Here is a 21280-nt window from a genome sequence, read left to right as displayed (position 1 = left end):
AGAGTGGAAGAGAAAAATAAAAGACCCAGGAGGCGCATTAAAGGTTTTGAGGAGTGAAGTTTAATGGGATCATGATTGTCTTTGTCGGAGGTCAAATATTTAATTGATTCATGGGACAAAAAGCACAACCAGAGCCACTCCTACATTCACTCAGCCAACTAAGACTCTCTACATTAGATAAACCATCAGGGCAGGAAACCCCCAAGAACCACTTTCATCAGCTCAGTCTTACAGAGGGTCATTACTTTTGACAAATGACAGACCTCTTTCAAAGGTTGGGAGAAAGGCTACCACATATTATCTTTCTCATTTTGTCTGCACACACTGTTCTCAACTAACCGTTTTCATCTCCGCCTATCAAAGGGATTTATTGTTCTAGCTGGGTAAAACTCTCCTTCTCTCTTTTCTCTTTTATCTGGGCAATCTCTCCTCTCTGATTATGCTTTAGCTGGTTGAGATCAGTGTTACTCTCCGGGAAAGTAAAAGTGACCTCAGTCTGACTCATTGGTCGGCATCCATCTGCTCCCCAGGCCCTACGACATGCACAGACTGACAGAGAGGCTGACAGAGAGACTGACTGGCAGAGTGCTGCTGGGCAGACAGATGTACAGATGAACAGAGACAGAGGTACAGACGGGCAGGGTCCTATGGTTGCCCCATGACGAAGAAGGAAGGAGGCAAATTAGTGCGGTAGAGAGGGTGGACTGTGACCTTATTGGCCAGACTGTTAGCCAATGGGGTCACTGGCCTACAGCCCACTTCACAGCGTGCTAGTTGTGGAAGCAGCCAAACGCTTTCCTATGTAGATCCTAAAAAGAGAAAAGAGAAAGTTGTAATTAACTACTGAACATTCACTTAACATCTCCCTCAAACAACAACTGTACAATAATAACCATAACTAGGCACAGCAGGAGTGTCAAGCTTTGGATTTCTCCACACGTTTGAAGTGTGAGCCACACTTTTCACATATAAAGAGTTTGGAGGATGGTGTCTTGTTTTTAGCTTTTCCAAAACCCAAGAACAAAAGCGCAAAGCTGTAATAAACGGATTAAACACAGTGTATATCTGCTCTAAAGTAAGCTGAAATCATTGGCATGTCTGGCTAACTAGCTTACTACCTAGTAACAGATGTGGATGTATTGGAAAGAGCTGGATATGGCATCGCCACTCAGCCTTGCTGGTAATGTCTCCCAGTGGCCACTGCTGGTATGGCAACAAAAATGCCCCCCAAAAATTTCCCTCATAGACCACCATTACATAAGAAACGTCCTTAAAACTCTTAAGACAAGACACTTGCAAAAGCAAATAAGCTCAGTTATTACTCTTTCTATTATGAATTTTGAATCCAAGGAGGGTTAATATTTGTAGAGCTTTCTCAGAGCCTAGAAAATTAACTTTTATTTGCTTTACTTCAACCCAGTGTAAAGTCTACGGGCTGAGAAGGAACGTGCAGGCCTTCTGCAGGTTTAACACTAATATGCATCTGCAGTGAGACGCACATGTGGGCTTATGTTGTGGGCTTTCATCTTATGTTAAAAAAAGCTCAATTTATGACTAACACATCCACTCGTGTAGTACTTTAGCACTGTGTAGAAGGCGATCCAGGATGCTATAGCAGTTCTGACTAATGTCAGCATCTCTGCACTTCGTTGATTTTTTTTTGAAAAGCAACCCCAGCCCGTTAAGTTAAGTTAACCCTGATTGTATTACTTTTTTAGCGTTAAAAGTATAAGCATACTTTCTGAAAATACAAATGAGTAGGTAGGTAGGCAAGCAAACACGGTTATGTTACAATGAAACAAGGGTTTATCACAGCTCCACTGTATACTGCAGTAGAACAATGCTGTTTCTTTATTTCCATGTCTTCAACGTGGATCGTCAACTGGCGGGGTCGCTTGGAACTTTTTGCCTGGAAAATGCGGCTTTAGCCTCATTTTTTAAGTGCGATAAAATGCATGTAGCCATCAAATGTATTTTTAAGACCCCTTTTACATGATGCTCGTTTTATAGGGAGTCTGCTGTCTGACTAACGTTGAAAGTGAGTCAGAGACTTTTCAGCCAACCTTGTGGAGCTATCGCTACCTAGCTGAAGCTGATAAAATCTGCTATTGTCAGCCGTCATTTCAACCGGGAAAAATCCACATTCTCCGGTTAGAAATTAAATCAGGGAAATCAAGGACCTGCTGTTTCAAAAAATTAGCAAGAATTGGGAAATATGGGAAATCTGCTCCCATTATCACGGGATAATGGGAGCTAATGTGCCGTGCGAGAACGGAAAGTCTGACAAGCATAAAGCAACAGTAGCTGAGCTGGCGGGGCTTAGAGAACAGTGGCAGTGCTGTAATGCATTTGCTACAGATATTAATAAACATAACATGGCAGAATGTGAGTCTATGTACGTGTGTGCGTGTCTCACCCGACTCCGAGTGTGAGCAGGTGTGAGGCCAGCAGCGAGGGAACAAGGATGAGGAGAACATCGGAGGAGAAGATTCCTCTCTTCATCACCTCTGTCTTCCTAACACTGAGGGAGCCCTGCTGCTTCGGGTGCTGGAACACAAACTCTCTGCGGTGAGAGAGAGAGGGGGGAGAGGACGACGAGGAGCCAGAGATAGGAGACGCGGGGGAGAGGGAGGATAGAAAGGGAGAAAAATAAACACAGACGATGAGAGCATGAGAGAGGAGACTGAGATTGAAAAAAAAGGGAGTGAAATCCTGAAAGTCTGAGACCATTAAGAAGTTTTTTGTGTAAAACAGGCCTAACTTTTTCAACTAACTTTAAAACAAATGAGATATGATGTTAGCTTGAGAGTTTTAGAGCTGCTGGTGGGTGGATTTTTGAATTATGGACAGAGCCAGGCTAAGTGTTCCCCCTTGGTTTCAGTCTTTATGCTAAACTAAGGTAACCGCCTCTGGCTCCAGAGAGTATCAATCTACTCATCTAACTCTTGGCAAGGAAGTACCGTTCCTTTAAAACACCTACACATCCTCGCAAATACTGACAAGTAATCTAACAATTTAGGGATGTGGTAATATATCACAGCACGCATAAATAAATATAAAATAAAATGCAATTAATGACTTTAAATGAGCTGGTCTTACTTTGGTGGCATGTTTTCAGGCCTACTGGACCAATCCCACACCCAGTCCGTGTCCACTCGCCGGTCGCCTTCCTCCTGCGACATACATAAAGGATCAGATGATGCGCAACAGTAGAAAAAGAGGAGTCGACACAGAAAACAGACAGAATGAGGAGGGAGACAGGGATGTTAAGCTGAGCACACGTACACTGCTGATGCTGATATTCGCGTCCATCCTGACTAGAACGTATGTCTTGTAAAAGCTAGGGGGGGAAATCTCAAACTGCGTACCATTTAGGAAGAAGCAACTGCACGAAGACAGTTTTTTTAGAACAAAAAACAAGTTGTTTGACTCTCTCTTGGATGACAGGGCACCCAGTGAGTTTTTAAAAGTCGCACGAATAAATAACTTACTACATAAATTCAGATAAATGTTCCATGAAATACATGACCTATCGCAAGTAAGTCTCATGCCTCTGCAAGATTATTGTTAAACTGTGCTGGGTGGAAAACAGGAAATCAGTATAAAAACATGCAGTAGCAAAGTAAAATGTAGCGCATTGCAAGTATATGTGATTTGAAGATTACAAAAATGAGGATGAGTTAGGATGAAGCGATTAATGACATATGTCAATGTCGAGAGAATGAATACCTGTATGGTGACACAGTCACTGTCCTGATCACTAGTGGGTCTTGGGGAACCAGTGGACCGTGGCGTCACCACCTGTGGAGGACTGTGGACAACAAACAGACATTTACAATGTGGATTCAGCATCAGGAAAATGACAGACTGCAATTTAATAATTCTACATTTTTCTTTTAAAACATACAAAAACAGAGAGAGTAAACACACATTGTGAAAAACAAGCAAAGTTTGACTGAGCACAGAATGAAATTCATTGCCGTGCAAATGATTTCTACACTCCCCCAAATCCCCAAACAAAACAAACACAAAAAACAGCCTGCATCATTACCTGTCTCTACTCCTCTCACACTCAAGCTGCGCCTCCAGAAGGATCCTCTCCAGCTCCCCCTGCAGGGCGGAGGAGATGCTATCCTGTGGCCCTGTCAGGCTCTCCCTGCGGCTCACCGCTGCAATCAGCTCCTCCAGCTCCACCCAGGAGCCTGGCGAGGAAACAATACGAGCGGCAGAGTTTGTATTGATGCTCGGGCAGTCAGCAGGGAAGCAGAAACAGGTTGGGCTTCATAGTGAGCCAGACACACCTCGTGATGAGGAAAGTAAACAAATATACAGTTCACACTGAGTCACTGTTACTGAGCGCGTGATATTTTTTTTTCCTGGTGTGATTTTTTATCACTATACACTCTGCTGAGAGTAAATCTGTCACCGGGAAATCAAATTAAGACAAGATGGTACTGATTGGCTTTAATGAACCAAAAATCAGCTGAATCGTGTCGTTCAGTATTTTACAAAACGCTAATGATTCTAGGCTGATTGTAATTAATTTAAATGAAAGTTTGGTTTTATATGTGTGAAGTGTTTTGTCTGATGTTAGTCATAACAGTGGAACACATTTAACTGTCTGAGCATAATTCTTAAATATGAAAAATATTATTATCAATGAATTAACTTGCATTAAATTTTCTCCAAATTATGTTTTGTTTCCAAATTATTGTTGCCTTTTTGTCATACCAACTCAATGGATTTTTTTTTTTTTTTTTAATGATTGACTACTGCAGCTTTCCTTGTCCTCAAATCACCCTTCCTAATCCCGTTCTGAGATTTAAAATGATTCACGCCGGCAATATGTCACTCATATACAGTACTTCATGTTTTTGTCAGAGCAAGTTTAACATTGAGATACTGATTTCAGCCATAGCACGGAGCCTAAAGAGCCTAGAAGAGACGTGTGAGAAATTAAGCCGATGTGTTTCCTTTTAAAATGTTATAGCTTGGGTGTGGAGTGGACGGTGAGTGGACAGGTGTGTGTTGTGCGCTGACATATGGTGAGTCATAGGCTGAGCAGCGCCACGGATGTCCTGGCATGACACTAGATGCCCCGAGAGGCGTCGAATTCAGGATGGAAATCCGGCTGAACAGCGCTGCGTTACACACATGTGCAAGAACAAACACATGCAAAGGATGGGAGCCAGGGAGAAACAAGAACGTCTGTGTCTCTCTGTCAATGAGCTTTGAAAACACAGACAGCATATGAATGAATGGACACATGAATGGGGGTTCATTGGGTACATGAGCTGAGAAGAGATTTACAAATGCACACACACACACAGGCTGGTGTGTATGGTTTGCCCACAGCCACAGCCAAACAGTAGGGCAGGGCTAACTCAGACTGACAGCATGCTTGCTTACGTAAGATCTTATTTCTGTTAGAGATTAGCCATTCACCCTCTCCCTTCCTCCCCGTCTTTCTCTCGTCATGCTGTCTGTCTCCCCTCTCTGACGTTTGCAGCGTTTACAAAACATCAACACCTCGTCTGCCCACCAAAACTATCCTCCCCTCTAGTCCGAGCTCGCTCATCTTCACTTTAGCCGGGTTTATGACACTGTGTAATTACACAAACAGGGGCAGGGGGAAGTAGAAAACATGAGCGAGCACAGAGTGGGGGAAACTGTGCCGTTGCCCTAGTTGCTTTTCTACAGAGGGGAGTTATGACATAACAACTGCCTTGCTGCCTGACTTCTCTATCTGTCGCCATCCCGCAGCACTGAATCAGTTTCTATGGTGCCGCCCCGGACACATTCATCTGTGCCGCTGCCAAATCAGCTTTATGTAATGTGGACAAGAGCTGGATGTTAAAAGACTCAATGAACTGCAGCCTAACAGATTAATGTTTGTTATGAATGCCTGTTTCAAGTTTAGGGACCGCGCAAAAATTCTCAGGGTGTGAAGTGGGGTCAGAAACGGGAAAATGTTATGCGTTTTTTCTTTTTGCTGAAGGGAGTGTTGTCTGGTTGTTTTGCGAGACCACAGGAGGATTTTTCTTGCCCCATATTTATGTATTTTTCCCCCATGTTTTTATTGCAAGATTTGCTGAAAAAAGCCTTTCGTGTGCACCACGGACCACATTCTGTGCGTAATATGAACTGCTAGCTAGTTAAAAAAATTGCACACGTTTTATTCTGCACCGTAACAGAACTGCGGTAGAGTTAAACATGTCATGTACAATTAACCCATGATATAAAGCATGCTCAGCCAGACCAACGTGTTCTACTACGAAAGTTTGAAGCAAAAATATTACCGCACCTTGTTCGCTTATTCAGTGGCCAGTTTTTAAGGCATGTTTTCAATTTGCACTTATAAGAACCTGAGTAGAAACGGTGGAAATTGGGAAACAATTCAAAAATATGCTTGGCAGAGGTGTAAAAGATGGCACATCGAATAAAAACAAAATGCGACTAAGTGCAATGGAAACAAATATTATCACGACAAAGTTACTCACATTTTCTTTCGCCAGTGTTTCTGGAAGTTTGAATTCAAATTGGCACTACATTTGGATGGAAACTTGACTAGTGGTTATGAGTTCATTTAGAAGCCCTTGGTTCAAAAGTAGAGAGCAGCTGGAATGTTCGGTAAACGGGATGCACATCTGTTATGTTTCTGGGAATTGCTAATCCACCCCTAATGTGCAATGTGGGCTGTGTAATAATGATCGTCCCATTAACATATTAATCCTGAAATCCTGAAATTGAGTTATTAAGGGGGGGGGTGTCACAGTATCAAATATCAATATCAGGCTTGGTCGCGCTATGATCAATAACCCTGTATTGGAATTTTCGGACAGTCCCTTAGGGTCCTGCTGCCCCTCACCTGGCTCCGCATCTTTCACCCAGCGTGTGTGCCAGGAAATGTGCACACAGAACAGTGGAGCTATAAGCGTCAGAAAATCTCCACCGCTTAATTGGCTTACAGAGATACAAACAGGTGAGCCGGGGAATCCGTTTACACAACAACGGTGCCGGTGGCAGCGACAATGGCAACACCGCCTTCTTCTCTCGGCTCCGCATCCTCTCACACCTGCTCCCGAGCCTGACCCGCCGCTGGCGTCAGGGTCTCCGCCGATGAGCGGCCGTGGGCTCGGACCTGGAAACACACGCGGCCGACGAGCGGGGCCACGGCTCCCGTCGTTGACCCAGCCTGTTGGCATTTTTGCACGGCGGGGCCGGCACTGTAAGTCGCTCTGCGAACGCACCAAAGCAGCTTTAATCGGCGTCTCCGTTTGCGGTCCGACGGCTGCGCGCGGATCTTCAACCGCAGTGGCTTTCAAGACAAAATAAGTAAACAAACGGCAAAAAAAACCAAAACACAAACAAACACGGTCCGTGTATCACCATCACTCACCGTAGAGCCCGTCCTCTGGCGTCTGCGAGCCGGACAGAGACATGTTTCGATCGCCGGGGCTTGGCCTGGTGTGAGGTACTGACACTGACCGAGGAGGACCGAGCAGGTGCAAACGGCTTTTCCGCCCCGTGCGCTTTTCTCTCAATCACTCTTGTGTTTTGTTGTTGTCCAAAGCAGGACACCGGGCACCGACGCCGCGCTAATCCGCCTCCCCTCCCCTTCCTTTCCCTCCATCCATCCCTCCTCTCCACCCCCACCCCACCCCCCACCCCTTCCCCACGTGTCGGAAGGGAAGAGGTAAACAAAACAAGCCGGGAGCTCAGCAGGTAGAAAAGCCACGCCGGCGAACAAGGTGCGCGAAGCTGCAGCGGGTGTGCGTCCTGGGAAAAAATTCCCCACGACCGCCATTTTTTGTAAAGCGCACGCGAGCAAGCACCTGCAGGGCTCCAATGGAGTTCTGAAATATTCATTTCTGATTGGCTAGAAGTTATCCACGTAATATGCGCTTTACAAGAAACTACACAAACACCACAGTACATAACACAAGCTCAACAAAATGTTCTCCCAGCTCACTGCTGATGAGGTTACGTGACCTATTGGAAGCTGGAGAGTTGAAGTAAGGTCATTTTTATTTACAGACTGGCTGCCAGTGTCTAATGTGGCACCCTTTATAATGTCTAGAAGTTGTAAACAACGGCTTTATTGATGGCACATTTACTGCTGTGTTATCAGCTATAAGCCAATTATTTAGACCGGCCAGAAGGAAACTAAATTTCCCTCTAGCTGGTCTTTAGCCTTTTTATTTGGTAATAATGCACTTCTAAACTTGGCTATTGATTAATAAATGTTTGCGTGTTTCACACTTTCTAATAAGCCATTGCATTGTAATCTTTTAACGCTGTGGTGTCAACAGGTTAAACTTTGAGACTTCCTCTTGGAAAAAGTAAATATTGTTTTGCTTGGTGGAAGGAGACGACTTTGTTGGTTCTGGGAACAGGCCGTCCCAATTCCCCTTGAGCTTCCTATTTCTAGAACCGTAACTCTACTGTAGAGTGGGACACAGCTTTCATTCATCAGATTCATGGATGGGTTGTGAGACAGCGGAACAGAAATGTAACAGGCCCCTCCTTTCTCCCCACACAGGCAACCGTTCCGGCGGTTTCACGTCACTTGCAGCAACATTTTTACACACTTGAACTTCAGCATTTTGTTGCAACAACGATGAAAAGAGGCAGGTTGTCCAAAGACTCCTGCCATAGCAAATCCACATTGACTCCTTACCACAAATGAGGGGATACAACAACAAATGTTAGTATCACTCAATTCATACAAAGTCTCTGGCAAACGCTTATTTTTATTTATCCTCCTCCTGTTCTTTTTTTGCAGTAAAGTAATGTAAAAGTAGATGTGACTATGCGGCGACATTTTTTTGCCCATTTGCTTATCTAATGTTTGTTTACTGTATCTACCATTAATGTAAATAAATTAGAGAAGTCCTGTGGGCTTTTAGATGTGGGGTGCATGTGGTGATTTCTAAGTTGTGTTTGGTCCTGATTGCGTTCGTTTTATCTCAAAGGACCACCTCTTCGTGTAGCTTCATATTTAGTGCACAGCAATGGGAGTGGTATCAATCTTCTCGTCTAATTCAGGGAGAGAAACAACTAAGTGTATTTCCCAAAGAGCATCGCTTTAAATCTGTCGCTTGACTACACGCAGATCATAAAATGTGTTTTTTTTATTCACCAAACTACATTTGCATCATCAGACATTAAGTGGACTAAGGTCCCTTTGGCATCCAAGTTTTTGCACGACACATTTCCATTTCCATCCCTTCATATGTATTATTGTGCATTTTATTTTCTTAACTCACTCGTAGGTACTAACGCCTGCATGGCACTGGACAGTCTATTTGGTTATTGTTAAGATCACAACCCAGTGGTTACTATACCTTTTTTTTTTTTTATCTTTACCAACTTTGAAAAAAAAAAAGTCATTCAACCAGAAGAACTCATCAGAAAAGAAAACTGTTTCACTAAAAAAGTGCTGCCCTCAAATCATCAAATAATGAGCAATAAAACATGAGACCTCGCGGGTGTACTTGAACTAACTCTGTACACAGAGATCTTTGACTTTTAGATAAACTCTTCATCACACAAGGTTCTACATTAAAATTTGTTCGTAATTTAGACTTTTACCAGACATCAACAGACCATCTTTCTTTCATTGACAAGGAACAATTTGTGCCAAGCATTATTATTATTACAACGTAACCTGCTTTGAAAAATAAAAAAATAAATTAATCATACAAAATAAAGATTTCAGATCTCTAGTCCAGGGATGTTTATGGAAAATGTTCAAGTTAAAGATCTTTCTAGTGAGCTGCTGTTTGGACATGTGTTTGTTCTAAAGCCAAATTATTTAACGTTCATCTGTTGTATTAGTCATGTTTACTATAATAAAAATTATAGTTATATATTGTAATTAGGGTAGATTTAGGTTAGAGTGATTGCCAAAGTCTAGAAAATATCAAAAAAGCTCTCCCTTTTTAATCTTTGGCAAGCTGTATATAGGCTGTAGAATACCCTTTGATGTGAGCCTCAAAAACATCAAATGAAATGGACCAAGGCAGATTGGGATGTTCATGGTTGCTGCATCATCACTTTATCAGCCTCATATACCTGGAGAACTTGTGAGAGCTCAGCGCTATATTTAAACACTTTTTAAATGAATTCGATCAAGAATGTGTTTCAGATTTTTCTGTTTGTGTCTGTACCGAATGAGCCCCGAGGCGAATGATTCATCTGTTTCTGTGACATTCCTTTAAGATACTTGGCATCAGTGACATCGGTGCACAGTGCTGCTTTTCATTCATGTCGCCCAGAGCAAACAGAGACATAACACGGGAGGATGCACACGTGCGCACATAGTGCTCATCATGTTGAATACACCCCTTCTTTAATGTGATAATTATTAACAATTAACAATACTGTGAGCACAAAAGCATTGGGGGCCAAATGAGTAAATAACATTTGAGGGAATCAGAATCATTTTTTTCTTTCCTGAATCTTTTGGAAACTGTGTTTTATTGCGACACTTTAGGAACAACATCACCACCTGGTGGAGAGAGCTAGCACAATGCTTCGTGTCCTGAGGCAGCTCCCACCTCCTACAGCTCCATACTGATTAAAATACAATGGTTTCGATCCTCCAAACTTTTTTTGTAAATCACTTTCAAAGATTTATTTGGGTTAGACAAGAAGAGCAAGCATTAAGAATAATGCACGTATTGTTAGTGCCTTCTGGTACACAGCAGCATCTAGAAACCGCTCTACTTTCACAGTCTATCTTCTCACCCATTTATTATGTTGCCAAGCAGCATTTCTTTTATGACCTCCAGTCTTGTTTCTAGACAAGAGTCGGCCCAGAAACAAAGCAGCGAAAGTTTCCTCATCCATCAAAGGACCTTAAGATCTTTGACAATGTCCTGGGCTTGGCTCAGATCAAAGAGGGAGATGCCAGCTGTACTCAGGTCCGGCAAATGACTGCCCATCTCGTTCATCTATCATGCTTGAAAGTGAGATAGCAAAATAAAAAAAACCCTTTCAGGTGATGGCCATGGTTAGAGCTCCCCATTAGACACGTCCCCTATCCTACAACCTTGTATTAGGCTATGATTGATGACTTGATCTGAGTGTACATTAAAGGATCTGCTTAAAATTCACTTTTTGTAGCCAGTCAGACGCGGAGGCTGGTAAATGGGTGACGGTGAAACTCCTGGTGTTCTCCTAGTGGCCATGTGGGCAATGTAAAAACATGATCTGGTGGCTATATGCAAAGGGCCTTTGAATTAGTTTGATAAATAATAATTACACTTCCAGTGCTTACCCCAAGAGTATGGTAAGTGACTCATGGGGACAACACAAAGCCAGAGACAGAGGGGGGGGGTTAAAACAAAAGTGGCAATGCATGGTGTACAAGCGTTTACTATGACACGTTGTTGTTGTTGTTGTGACATGTTAACATGCTAACATTTGCACATCATTATTAACCCCAAACTACAGCTGAGGCTGATAAAAATTGCATTAGTTTTGCAGGTATTTGGTCAAAAATCATTGTATTGGACTCATTAAAGTTTGACCTTAAGGTGGCGCTAGATGAAAAATCTGAGGGTCACCGAAGTTATCGCAAATCTTCCAGAGGGGCGACAGGACTGTGTGTACCAAATTTAATGAAGGAAACATCCAATAGCTGTTGAGAACATTTGACTCAAAATCACAAATGTCAACCTCATGGTGACACTAGAGTTATAGTCAGGTGATCACCAAAGTCGGTAGGCAATGTCCTCTGGAGACCATGAATATCTGCACAAAATTTCATGGCAATCCATCAAATAGTCGTTGAGATATTTCAAAGTGGTGGACCGACTGACTGGCACTGGCATTCCTAGAGCCATGTTGCTAGCATGGCTAAAAAAATGTCCTTGTTACTATTTTCTACAGCCCAAATATCCACATACACTGACACAAATAAAGTGATATTACAGTTTTAATTACAATGCTATCAGCATATGCAATATATTCAATATATAATATCAGTAAATACAGTGAATTTTATTCCTAGCTCTAAAGCCTTTATGATAAAACTAACATTTTCATTTCTGTCATTTCACAAAGCAGTGTGCAGACAGCTACTGTGTCTGTGCCCTGCAAGTCTCTAAAACTATAAACAACTGGTTTTTAGCTCTCCCATGATGCCTTGACCCTCACAAAACTCCACTATAATCACCAGTGGGATTGTATAGCTGGTGGTGAGCTTCAAACATCGTCAAAATATAATGGACAATAAACTAAACCCCACCTATAAACACAGCCAGCTGAAGCTCTTTGTAGTCTCTAAACTCAAGGTCCTCTCTGTAGCCGATAGACTGCTCCGCCTGTGTAGAATTCCCATAGAGTCTGTCCACCTTTCATTATCCTCCACTGCTCCATCTGCTGCTTCACCATGCTGACAGTTTCCAGCAGACACAAACATGCACTGATTCTAACATCACTGGTCTTTCAATTCTCACAGACGTCAAAGTCGCCGCGGTCGTGTGCGGCAAAGCTCACAGTGTAACACATGACCCTGAACACCCCTTCCACCTACACGTTGCTTTGCTTCAGTCTGGCTTCACGTGCAGATGGGGCCTGTTCCTGAGTTATTTGGATTAAAAAAATATATAATTTAGTCTCAAGTCTCAAACTAGTTATCCTTAAGATGACTACAAAATATCATTCTTAGACATTCATTCTGTCGGCATGATGTCGAATAATTCTACACCAAAAACAAAAGTTTTTTTAACAACTTTTTCACGTTCTCTAATTATGTGTATGTAGGATTGGGGGAAAAAAAGAGACTGAATGAATGCAGGACTTTTCCTTGTAATGGAGAATATTTGTAGTGTGATATTCCTACTTTTACTTAAACCTGCAATAACTTATATTTTGGCCATTTGTGTGCAGAGGGAACAAGTTGTGAACACAACACTGACATATCATCGCCTTTTAAGATGATATGGTGAACTTGTTAGGGGACATTTGCTTATTTACACATCCAGCAGTTACAAAGCAACATTATCAATAATTTGGAGTTGTGTATCTGACTACCTGATGAATGTAAGTCCTATATTCACTCTCCTTTCAGCTCTGTTTTTGGTCTCCACCAACTCCTGAGGGAAATAACTGGCTCTTTAGCTGCTAAATGCTCCACAATGCTCACCAGCTACAGTAGTTGCTAACATTGTATGCCTGCTGTTTGGTGCTGAGCAGGTAGCGTACAGATGCTGATACAAATGTTAACAGGCTAAACCTAGATCCAACAACATTTCCGGATTTGTGAATAGATATGTTTTTGTACATGTGCCCATGTGGAAGTGGTGAAGGGTCCCATCAAACCCGCTGAAGATTTATTTTGCGCTATCATAGAAGGGAGGACAAAAAATTAGAAACACTTCTCAATACAGTGTAGTCCAATGCAACACCCCCTTTAACTTGGACCTAAATTGTAAAAATATAATTCAATTTACACTTTTACAGCAACATGAACAAAAACTGAACATTATAAACTTTTAAAGGTAGAATTTATGGTAAAGCTATTGTATTGAATTGCAAAAGATTGCACAGGTGTACCTAATAAAGAGTAGACTGGGTGTATAATCAAAGTTATGCATGTACTGTATGGAATACTTTTAATAGCCTAAAGGCTTGACTGCACATTCATGTGTATACTCCATGTACTCCATAGGTACATTATATCCCATTATGTATCAGTATTGCAGCTGCTAACCTGTCCATTCAGCTCCTACTGTAAATTCCACGGAAGTAATTGTGCTCTTTCCGTTAAATTGTATTTGAAGTCCATTCAAATGATGATTCCCAGAAACTGGTTCTGAAAGTGTATAAGTATAACATCTGAGAGATGTAAAAACCAGATTCGCTGAGATTTTAATGTAAGTCTGATAGAGAGAGAGGTGATAGGACAAGATAAGTGATCAGAGCTGATAAAATGGAATGAGATGTCTCAGCCCTTAAGGCATTTCCATGTAGGCTTTATCTCTCTATCTCCGCTGTAGAGAGTGGTTTCCACTATCCAGCCTTAGGTGACAACAGCCAGTACAGTGATGATGGGGTCGATGTACAACAATAAAAAGAAAAAAAAGAACTCAGTTAATTCTAGTCATCAAGCCTGGACAAAAACAGCATATTCTCCATGCTCAGAACTTCAGACTGGAGACAACCCAAGCAGAAATACATGATTAAGATTGTTGTTTTGCCTTTTCATTTGCATGCACAATACAACGCATGTTAATTTAGAGAGGACTGAAAACACTGGAGCGGTTTAACCTTCGTTGTCTGTGGCTCTGCCTCTGCTTCAGAGGGCCATTGTCCATGTGTCTCTATTATCCTGCTGGTCACGGCTCCTCGGCTCTGCCCCCCGTTCATATGGGAGATATCTGTAGAATAATTCTACCTGTCTGTTCCTATCTCCTTCTCCCTCTTTCTCTCCCCCCTTCTTCCTCCCTCTGTCTATGCATGACCTTTCTGCATTCCTCTCCAGCTGACCTTGGTGTCCTGTCAGCTCTGTCCTTTTCCCCACCTCATACTACTAGCAGCTCTCTACCCCCCCCCCCAAACCACCTTTTGCCCCCTCATTTCCAGCCCCTGCTGACTGCTTCTTCCCTCCCTTTCCCTTGGTTACGCCCCCTTCCTCCTCTCTCCTCCTCTCTCTCTCTCCTCCTCTCCTCTCTCCTTGCTCTCTGCTTGCTCTCATACTCTGCTTTTTTTTTTTTTACGACTCACACTCTCCTCTCTCCTCTCTCCTCTCTCTCCTCTCCCCCCCCCCCCCCCCCCCCCCCCCACTTACCCACCCCTCCCTCCCTCCCTCCCTTTGCTTACAAGGATACAGGGGCTTGCATGGCGACACGGAGAGGAGGTCATGATGGAGAGATGCAGAGAGAAAGGGGGAGAGAGGAAAAAGGAACAAGACGAGGAGAACTGAGAAGAGCATCTGAGAGGATAACTGCTTATTTGCTCACTCTTGTCTTCTTGCTCCCCCTCCTGTCCGTTCACTTCCACTAACAGCACAAACACTCAGACAGCTAGGTAGGCACAGCAGAGCTCAGAGCTCTGAGGGATGGATAAAAAGGTTCCCACGTGAAAGGCATGAATCCACGGAAGAAGAGGAGGCTGAGATAGAAGAAGACACAAGCAGGGAGGAGAGGAAAAAGAGGTGAGGGGGAGAGGAAAGAGAGAGAAGACAGGAGCAGATGGACTCTACACAGAGGAGAGGAAACGCTGCGAAGCTCACCGAGCAGCAGTGACAGAGAGGTGGGAATAAAAAGCAAACATGAATGTCAGAGGGATGGAAGAATGGGAGGAAGAGACGTGAAGGAACAGCGGAGAAGAGGAGCGAGCATTTGTGGGAGAAGGAGACAACACAGAGGGGAACATGAAGAGAGAGATGTGGTATGTGTGACTCAGTTCTGTGTCCTGATGGAAGATAGTACAGCTATCTCCCCATCAGCCTTCTCTCGGCATCACCATAGAGATAACGAAGTGAGAAAGATCAGAGCTGAGGACAGATTTAAAAACATAATACAAGTATCTGTTTTTATTTTGTGCAGTGGTCATTAGTATCTTTACTTAGTGTTTTGTTTTGGTTCTTGTTTCATGCTGCTGAATTGTACAATTATAAGAAAGGCAGTGTATTCCTTGCTTATGTGCACACACATGCATGCATACATTTTGTTTATGTGTTTGGTAGGTTTGTGTGTGTACGTGCACGTATTTATTCTGACAATGGGGGTGTGTTCATGTGCTCATAGTGTGCCTGTTTGTGAGATTGGATTGTATGTGTTTGTGTTTGTGCGTGTGTGTGTGTGTGTGTGTGTGTGTGTGTTTGGATACCGGGATTTGCTTCACTGCAGGTGTGGGAGTTATTTTCCGAGATTGTGCAGCTTTATGAGAAGCTTTAAAGAGTGAGGAGCTTAGATTGGTCTGTCAGTGATGTAGCTTTGCAGATTCCAGCAGCGTGCTTTCATTGCATATTTGTCATGACCGGGACTGTGTGTGTGTGTGTGTGTGTGTGTGTGTGTGTGTGTGTGTGTGTGTGTGTGTGTGTGTGTGTGGGGGTGTGCGCAGAAAGTTTGAGGAGGAGGAGGAGGCACTGAGTGAGGGAATTCCATTTGTATGGATCTGTGTGTGTGTGTGTGTGTGTGTGTGTGTGTGTGTGTGTGTGTGTGTGTGTGTGTGTGTGTGTGTGTGTGTGTGTGTGTGTATCTAAGTAAGGTCCAATGCATGCTGTTCTGGCTACACAAACATTTAATTTTGCAGATTCCTGTAAGTGATGTGTGAAATTGCTATTGCATTTCAGTAATATTAATGTGCTTCAACACTATGATAATGCATTTAGGAGTAATTGTTTATTGTAGTTTGCACATTCTCCATGTTTCTCAATTAACTTATCTCTTAGTCATCGTGTCATTGACATGCATGATACTAATGTAATTGCACATGCACTCTCTCAGGCATGCATGCTCACCATCACATACACATGCATGCACTCACCACGCATAGGTGCACATTTGTACACACACTTTTGCTGTGTGAAGAAACGCTGTGCTGTTAATCCTGTCTGTCGTCGCACAACTCTTTTCACTTGTTCTCTGACTCCCTCTGCTCTGCACTACAGTATCTTTCCCTTTCATCTTATCAGCGTGTCTTTTAAGGGGTCAGCTATCGCCATCTCCCCGCTTCCTCTGTTCTGTCTACCACTTAATCCTTTTCTCACATTGCTTATAAATCTGTCGTCTGTCTACACCACTTAATTTTTTCTCTTTACCTAACAGAAGTGAGTGTACTCCTCTTTTATTCCTTTACTTTAATTTTCGTTTTACACGCTCTGATAACCCGTCTGCCCGCTGGCCAGGTGTTTTCACTGGACCGGCATCGATTTCGCTTCATAGGTAACACACTATGATGTACTCTTGGGACATTAGTTTAGACAGGGACATTGCAGCACGGCAGCCCAGCAGAGAGTAACCCCCCAGGGAGCAGACCACGCTCTATGTACCTACATGTAGCATGCTGCTGTTCACTGGACATGTTAGTCATGCCACCGGTTCTGTTTTGTTACTGATATTTCACTCAGAGAGGTTTGGACCATTTAACCTCTCTGAATCCTGTGGCAGAGTGGAGAAAAGAGACACAAAAGCTAGAGCACAAAAGAACTAACCAGCCAGAGAAACAAAACAATTAGGCTGCAGAATGAGTGCAAGAAAGAAAACAATGTTTACTCTGGCTTTCTTTCACAGATACCCAATCATCCTTGAATTTGCTCACAGTTGGCCAAGTATGCTTATTACAATCCATTGGCCTACATATAGGGATTTCATATTAGGCAGAAGATTTTGGTCAAAAGAGGACAGATGGAACAAATCATTTCCGGCACTCATACTCTAAAAGTTAGAAGTAATCCGGCCATCCTTCAAGGAAACTGGAACAAGTAGGGTGGCCGCACTGTCCATTGGCCATCGACTGTGTGAAAGCAATGTTTAACCATGAAATATTTGCATCCTTTGCTATTACATAAATAACAGCGTTGGTATCTCTTGAAGGTTTTACAGCAAAAATGTATGGCGATAAAACTTTAAACATTGAATTCTGGTAAGCCGCGCAGAGTAAAAAGTATTCATTTAGTGAATTATTCCTGCGTATTTTTATTTTTTTATTGTATTGTCATACTTGCAATTGGCATGCACTATATATGTCCCATGTGTCTGCAAGTATTTATTTGTGCTCTTGATTCTCCCCTTTGCAAGCTTTGAACTACTTCTGCAGTGGGAGTTATGTAGTGGGGAGGACGTATGGGGAGGTAGTAGCAGGTAGCAGTAGGCATGCAGAGGCCGAGTTCACTTCATGGCACGTCCATGCTTGCCTCATTGCTCAGCAATGATGGTTACCACTGGGGCAACAGCTTTGATTTGATGACAGGAAAAAAAAAATCAATAGAAACTTCCAGGCTCTCTCTTTGTAGATGTTGATTATGTAAAACTTCTGCTGCAACGAGTGCCTGGTGAAATATGGCTATTGCAGTGATGACTGGCTGTAACTGGCTAAATTGGAAGCCAGTACATAGTCATAAACAAACAGACTAGCATTTGCATCTTGCTGCTATTACACAAGTATCTGACAGGAATACCAATGGTTGCGTTCACTGTGTTAGCTCAGATATATAATAAATTAAGAATCATAATTTAATTTGCGTTTGTTTGTGTAATTTAATTTGTTGTTAAGCATGATCAGGCTTAAGATTTCACCAGTCAGAGGCAGTTACATCAGTAACACTGTTTCTTGCTCTGAGTATAAGCAACAAAGACTTTTTTTCCCTCCCCAATACCAGATCCCAGACCAGTGGAGACGATGCCTTTACTTGCTTTACTTACATGATATACTTTACATATTCCTTTGCTTTTTTCTAATAACAATATGATAAAGCAGTGTAATTTTAGGTTGTAGTTGACTTCTGCTTTAGCATTGCTTATGCATGCATGTGGATCACTTTACATACAAATCATTGTGCCGACTAAGTCCTTTATGGGCTTGCATCTGCATTTTGTTTATGTACTTGTACGTGTTATTGTAGCAAATGAAATTAAGTATGTCCCTGTTTGAGACATTGCTGTGCTGTGCTGTGCTGCACACAATGCTTACCTAACTAATGTTCATCTACAGGCAACTCTCAAGGAGTTGTTCCTCAATTCGAGATGTCTTTGGACAAGAATGCAACCACAGTGGTCTATGCATTTTGCACCTGTTTTTGGAGCAGACTGTGTTGTGAATTCCTCTGACAGGGCGCAGGTATAACTCTTACCCTTCCTTATGCTCACAGGACCAATAACTGATCATATAGCTTTTCTTAGTTCCTCTCCAGTTCCCCCTTAAATGCCCTGACACGCTGATGCTCCTGATTTAACACTTCACTGAACCCTAACCATGACATTTCCTCTGCTGCCAGGGGTTGTTCCTTCCTGCTTTGCTCCCTGTCCCCCTACCTCTGCCTGTCTATTTCCCACCGCCTCTTCGCCCTCCTACTTATTCAGATTCCTACTCCCCTCAGTTTGCTATGTGTCTCAAATTTAACCAAGCATGTTTACCTCTTCTCCCTCCTCTTCCTCTCTCTGCCTCTTCTTAATTTCAGTCCTGTCTGACAAATTTAAGTGTGCCTAGACAATCTGATCTGACATGCCTTTACATAACAATTCAATCCACAGCACCTTCCACCTCCTCAGCACAGTGAGACCTAAAGGTGTGTTATTGGCATGGAGGCAATTCTCAACATCCCTGAAAGACTCAGGCTCAGAATATTATTAGATCTGTGCAGCCAGAGTCCTGGCTTCTTGAATTTTGAAAGCATCAGATACATACGTTTCTCAGAGTCAGCATGGCTTAGCACAGGGAGATCAGATGTGACCTTAGCATTATCATCACACACACACACATACACAGTCATTAAACCGCAAACACAGGAAAGAGGATAGAAGCCTATATTCACGGTAAAGCATTTCCAGAGAGGTAGGCGACTAGCAAGGGGGCTGTAGTAAATCTTAAATAATAACCACAAAGAGTTATGACCCTTGCTGGCATTATGCCGTTGCACACCTTCCTCCTCCTGCATGGTGATTTATCTCTTGTCTGCCAATAAAGCTCAACATGAAAATGTCACATGTGGGAAGGGGCTGGCCTCACTCACAGGAGCGAGCCCGTGCAGCATTAAGAGGGTCTGGATTCATTAAACTGTCAGTGTAAATTTTGATCCGAGGGTAGTTTGCAGATGGAGAGGGAGGAGGGGATATGAGACATAAAGAGGAGGCGGGAGAGGTTGCAGCGGAGCAAGTGGTGGTGGAGGAAAGAAGAGAGAGATACGAGTGACAGGGTCGGAGAGAAAAGGGGAGAGGGACCAGATGGAAGAAAGATAGAGAGAAGACAGGATCAGGCTGACACGCCGTAGAATGAGTGAAGGTAATGGTCCTGCAACGGGTGGATGAAACTCCGAGGAAAATCTGTCCGGGTGAAGGTTGACAGTAGAGAGCTTTTTACAAGAGGTGGGCAAGAAGACTGACGACCGGTGTCAAATGGCATATTAATAAAAAATTAGGAGGAGTGGAAACATGATTTTGACCAGGGAGAATTAAGAAAAGATATCCCCAAGGGATCAGGGTCAAATGGACAGGGTAGATCAAAACAGGTCAATAATATGCTATAGATGTGCCTTAGATTTTGTTTTCCAGCCTCTGTAGAGAAGGGATTAAGTCCCCCACATCTGAGTGAATGTGTACTATTACCCAGAGTGATTTGGTCTTCTGAGTGAATCATAGTTAAACAGCTCATCTGTAAACACTGCAGTGATATGAAAGTAAAATGACATGGAATATCGTTGTTTGTTTCTAAATCTAATAATATATCTAGTATATAGTGAGTATGGTTGATATTTCCCCTCAGGGCTCTGTCTGCTATGACTTTAATCATAATTAAGCCTAATAACCGTGTTTTTAAAGGGGTTGACGGTGGGGGCGCAGTTGTGACAAAGATCCTCCTCTTCAGAGATGGAGAGAGAAACAGAGAAAACAGTGGATGTAAATAAAAGTGGCAACCCCCTCGGGTATCTCTCTCCCTAAATAACCTGGGAGCTGTGAAGGAGTCACTAATTACCCCTCCCACAGAAGAGAGGGGGGAACAGAGTAACGGCCAGTCACATTTGCACACAGAATTAGCCCAGGCCTGTCAATGTCAGAGGCTATCACAAGGAGATAACAAGCCACAGATCCATAGATCGTGTAAGGCAAATGACAGAATTATGCCTGACTGCTATTGGCACAGACAGGAAATGGAAGTGATATATATATAAGTATCAAGGCCATAGATTGTCAAAAACCGACCACAGAATCAGAGTGACGAGAACATACTAGTAACTACAGCAGGGAGGACGGACTGTCATACAGTGACCAGATGAATCCAAGGGTTGTCACCATGGCAGATCATCAAGGACTGATAACAGGGCCACAGACTGTTGAACATGGAGGAAAAGCAAAATCTGTAAGACACATGCATATGAGGAATAAAGTAAGAGTCACACTGTGTGCCCAAGAGCAGGAATAATTCTGACTACCACCAGTACAGCTGCTGCTGCTACTACAATACAGCTACTTTCAACAATAGTGTTAGTGATATGTACATGCATATGTACAAAAGACAGACATTAATATAAAAAAGGGAATCGCAAGGAGAGTAATATCAAATAGACATAAACCATAAGTATCTCCTTCAGCCAGTGTGAATGGGCCTT

At 42.9% G+C, this 21280-nt stretch overlaps 1 protein-coding gene across 1 annotated transcript; it reads right to left on the bottom strand.

Moving 5' to 3' along the window:
• Positions 1–75: 75 nt before the first annotated feature.
• On the bottom strand, positions 76–7602 carry zgc:73226 (uncharacterized protein LOC402792 homolog). The gene is made up of 6 exons (XM_040157705.1): positions 7400–7602; positions 4052–4202; positions 3730–3811; positions 3100–3173; positions 2417–2563; positions 76–809 (listed from the first exon to the last, which is right to left on the bottom strand). The coding sequence occupies exons 1-6, from the start codon at positions 7440–7442 to the stop codon at positions 761–763; spliced, it is 546 nt and encodes a 181-aa protein (XP_040013639.1). The 5' UTR covers positions 7443–7602; the 3' UTR covers positions 76–760.
• Positions 7603–21280: the final 13678 nt, after the last annotated feature.

The sequence above is a fragment of the Xiphias gladius genome, chromosome 20 (assembly GCF_016859285.1).
Source record: "Xiphias gladius isolate SHS-SW01 ecotype Sanya breed wild chromosome 20, ASM1685928v1, whole genome shotgun sequence".
Taxonomy (NCBI): domain Eukaryota; kingdom Metazoa; phylum Chordata; class Actinopteri; order Istiophoriformes; family Xiphiidae; genus Xiphias; species Xiphias gladius.
Note: the sequence above shows the minus strand (reverse complement) of the source record. Positions and strands in the feature narration are given on the sequence as shown.